The 4,852-nt window shown below is 38.3% G+C and overlaps 1 protein-coding gene across 2 annotated transcripts in view; it reads left to right on the top strand.

The window, feature by feature from the left end:
- Window positions 1-4,852, top strand: part of PLPPR4 (phospholipid phosphatase related 4) — an 82,325-nt gene that overhangs the window by 57,081 nt on the left and 20,392 nt on the right. For both annotated transcript variants that reach the window (XM_018570689.1, XM_018570690.1), the window contains exon 4: window positions 1,894-2,089. In XM_018570689.1, coding sequence (XP_018426191.1) covers window positions 1,894-2,089 — 196 coding nt within the window. The remainder of the gene's footprint in view (window positions 1-1,893; window positions 2,090-4,852) is intronic.

A 4,852-nucleotide genomic window follows, 5' to 3' on the forward strand; every position in this document is an offset into this window, starting at 1 on the left:
AAAAAAAAAAAGGAGGGTCCCCCCCCCCCCCCCCCCCCCTTCCCCACTGAAAATAGTCTCAACTGTGATATTTACATTTGAATGGGTGGCGCTATTTACATATGAATAAGGCACGGCTCATTCTACCAAAAAAATGTTCACGTGTCGCTAGAGTGTTCGGGTTTCGCTTGCCGAAAAGGTGGCAACCCTAGATCCAAGATTATCGCTATCAGGCCGGTGGTCCAGAGAATCTGTCTGAAGTTCATCTGAAATCCGAGTATAACTAGACAGGAAGTGGCTGAAAGCCTGGAGAAGATCAATAACACGGAGATGCAGTAAAGGATTAAGTGAACAGTATTTTATAATGGAAAACAATGTCAATTGTTATTGTATCATGTACAGTTCTTTAGTTAACAAAAAGCTGTCAAGTTAAGGTTTAGATCAACTTTAATACTATAGCCTAATTAAAGATATAATGCTGTCTAGCAACAACTGCACATACCATTCATGATAAATGTCATCTACATCTCGGCACATTTCTGTTAGTAATGATAATAAAATGATGCACATTTGGTGCCTATGATGTAGCATTAACTTAATTATGTATGTACAATTTTATATACACAGAACGCTGATACTATTAAAAGTAACTATACAGCTAGAAGACACAGTTGATATTTATAAGCTGTTAGTTGAGGCATTTGTTCAGTATGAGTTTAGTGCACTGGTACTCTTTACAATTGTCAGACAGGATCACCAGCTTAGTGAAAACAATAACTCAAAACCACAATTTCTGCCCAATTTTATTTAAAATGTGAAGAAAACTTTAAGGCAAAGTAATCTAGACCATCACTTCGGCATATGCAGCTATTATCACAGTGCCTACGGTTACACAGCAGTTTCTCAATTATATTGTTCCCCTGTGGATAGTACTTGTGCAGTATGTGGGTCATGACATAAGTGAGGACCTTGTTTTCTCCCTGTAAAGGACCACAGGGCTTGTTGAGCTAAATTAAATATTTGAAAACAGACATTATTGCAACAATATCTTTAAGATGAACTATTGTTTAAATGGCAAATGTATATTAAAAGACATTATATAAGTAGACAGTGTCAGTTTGCCTGTATATGCCTGTCAGTAGACTCTTGATTATGTGCTTCACCACATAGTCAAGCAGATAGTAATAATGTATGTGTTGAGCTTTGTCAGTCAGTGGTGGGAATACTCATGGGGACACTCGACAAGATTAAGGATTCTCCTGCTTGTGACAGTAAACTCAGGAGCAAATGTAAAATTTTTCAAAAAACAAAGCTAAGCAGTATGTTTTTTTATAATCATCATTAGTATTATCATTAGCATTCTGACATGCTGCACATTTCAAACCACACTGTATGTCGTTAGAATAAGTTTCCTTTAAAAAGTTTGTGTAAGAGATATGGTCTAACCAAAGAAGCATTGCTTTGAGTTGTTGAAACAGATACAAGGTGATTTGTGATTGGACGGTGCAAATGACTGGACATCTATGCTCTTCACTCTTTCTTCTGGATTTAATTCAAATCTGAGCTACACATAAATGTTACATGCAGGTCAGACACACGGGTACAATGTGACTGCCAAAAGACCTTACCATAAAGAAAAATGCCTGAGCATGTATGTTTATTCCTATTGTGGAAGGAGAAGTACTGACAGACACTTCTGCTACCAACTTTCTTTCGGTTAAACAATAGCAATGGAAAATTAAATGAAACATGATTGTTTATCAAACCAAAGTTGCAGTATCCGTTCACATTATCTTATGCCTCTGTATCCTTTAGTGAGGCTCAATTGTTTCAGTTTCCTTTGGTTTTATGATTGCTGCAGTGAAAGCTTGGACCTGATCTCTTATTGACAATTGCTTTTGATTTTCCTCCAAGGTGTCCATGTCTTCGGACTTTGCTCTACAGCTCTCATTACCGATATTATCCAGCTCTCCACTGGATACCAGACCCCTTATTTCCTGACAGTCTGTAAACCCAACTACACATCCTTAAATGTGTCCTGCAAAGAAAATCCATATGTGCTGGAAGACATTTGCTCAGGGCAAGATCTTGCTGTCATTAATGCTGGCAGGTAAAGTCTGAATATATATGTTGTGGCATTTTTGTACATGAATAATCCCAGTGAATGTCTTTTATTTTGAGATATGTGGTGGGACCTTATTAGAAATGTCTTATACATTATACCCCGCTATGACCCTATGACTAAACAGAAAAATATCAGAGGACACTTAAAAAGGGGATGGCTGTATACCTAATGTTGCTGTTAATAAGAACCTAATATTCTATTTGTTTGTGAAAAATTATAACACCACTATACCTGTAACATGATATCCACATAGGACAATTAGAGAGAATACAATAATTTGATGTAACAATATGACCACATCAATTATACAATGACACATAGATTGCTACCACTGGGAGGGATGCCAAAGGACATACCTTCTGTTGTCTTAACCTGAGTGTGAGATCATCGTAAGTGTATTGTGAGACAGATTGGGAAGGGGGAGGTCATAGTAATCTTTGCTCTGCACTTGATAATCTAGAACTAACTTTGTTAGAAAGTTTAAAGTTTTGTTCCCTGTTTTTAATTCTTACTCTACCTCTTACTATAATTGCTTTGCCTGATTTTACTTCAGTCTTAATTTTTTAAAGAGACACTGTCACCTTGCCATTGCAGAGCATAATGACAGTGTCACTGCACTGCCCCTCTGACCCCCTTATACTGACCTTGCCTGTGCTTTGGCCATGCTACTTCCTCTGTCACACCCTGCCACACTACAAATGCTTCCAAGTATGGAGAAACAAGTTATCTGTGACAGTGCTCAGGCCAAGTAACAAATCACTAGGCCTGCCACTGCTGATTTCAGCAGCATGCATGTGAAATAGACATGTGCGATTCGTTTCGTTACGAATCGAAATTCGTACGAATTTTCCTGAAATTCGTAGATTCGTAAGCATACGAAATCCGAATGGCAGTTTCCGAATTTATGTCCGAAATACGAAATTCCGTTAACGAATTTCGGATCCGAATTTATTTGAAACAGGAACTAATATTACCCCTGTAAAATGAGGTTGAACAACATGACAAGATTTTTTTTTAAATCCGAAATACGGATCCGCTGCTGCTGAGGGTTGCATTACAATACAATGCACACACAGGCAGGAAATACGCAATTCCGTTGACGTATTTTCGTTCAGTTACGAACATTCGTTATATTGAAGTTAAAAAGCGAAGTACATTTATATTGGAGTTGATGCTGATGGTAGTTTTTTTTAATACGAAATACGAAATTCGGATACGGAATCCGTTAACGGAATTCACATTTCGTTTTGGTTGACCAATCAGAGGTTCTCTTCTGCTGCTGAGAGTTGCATTACAATATACAGGTAGGAAATACGAAATTCCGTTGACGTATTTTCGTTCCGTTACGAACATTCGTTATATTGAAGTTAAAAAGCAAAGTACATTTATATTGGAGTTGATGGTAGTTTTTTTTAATACAAAATACGAAATTCGGATACGGAATCCGTTAACGGAATTCGTATTTCATTTTGGTTGACCAATCAGAGGTTCTCTTCTGCTGCTAAGAGTTGTATTACAATATACAGGCAGGAAATACGAAATTCCGTGGACGTATTTTCGTTCCGTTACGAACATTCGTTATATTGAAGTTAAAAAGCAAAGTACATTTATATTGGAGTTACTTGATGGTAGTTTTTGTTTAATACGAAATACCAAACTCGGATACGGAATCCGTTAACGGAATTCGTATTTCTTTTTGGTTGACCAATCAGAGGTTCTCTAATCTCTTCTTCTGCTGAGAGTTGCATTACAATATACAGGCAGGAAATACGAAATTCCGTATATTGGAGTTGATGGTAGTTTTTTTTTAAGTCCGAAATACGGAATTCGTTAACGGAATTCGTATTTCGGATACAAAAACAACTACCACATAGACTCCAATATTAACAAAGGTATTTTTGCTTTTTAACTTCATCATAACGAATGTTCGTAAAGTTACGAAAACGTGGCGAAACTAACGAAAATCCGTATTTCGTACGAATCCGAATTGTGTTCCGGATACGAAATACGAAATAATGGATATTACAGAACGAAACGAAACGGAATACATTTTTTGACGGCGCACAAGTCTAATGTGAAAGGTGACAGTGTATCTGTAAGGTGATTTGAATAGATTGCATATTAGTTACTGTATGTTAAGTTGGATGAAGTTATGTTATGGTTGTTTTACATACAGGCCAACTCTGTATTACATATTAATGATACAGTATATCGATAAATGGTGAGACCTTTCTAGTCCGTGCTTGAGAATGGAGGAATTAGGTATCCTTTGCTAGCCCTTTTGTGATTCGTAGGTGATCTGCCAGGGGACATTTTTAGAAGCAAGAGCTTTAAAGGCAATTATTAGTTAAATAAAGAACATAAAACCTAATTTTTAATTGTGTAGGGCAGGGGCGCCCACTATTTTTCTTCTGGAGATCTACTTTTCAAATGACGAGCTCATTGAGATCTACCAACGAAAAAACACCTGCATTCAGGGGCGGGAGGGGGCGTAGGCTGCGCAAGCAGGCCCCTCGCCCACAGTGCGATCGCCTGCATTAGTGCCTGTGTTCCAGTCCAGTGCGAGCCGCAAAAATGCTGCGAGCACTATTTTTGCAGATCGCACTGGACCGCAATGCAGGCACTAATGTGCCTGCGTTCCGAGTGCAGGCGATCGCACTGTGGGCGATGCCATTGACTTCAATACAGTTCCACACCCCCTCCCGCACCTGAACACAGGGAGTCGGCCTGCTTACATTCCAGTGCATT

Source organism: Nanorana parkeri, unplaced genomic scaffold (genome assembly GCF_000935625.1).
Source record: "Nanorana parkeri isolate BGI_ZX_2015 unplaced genomic scaffold, ASM93562v1 scaffold1581, whole genome shotgun sequence".
NCBI lineage: Eukaryota > Metazoa > Chordata > Amphibia > Anura > Dicroglossidae > Nanorana > Nanorana parkeri.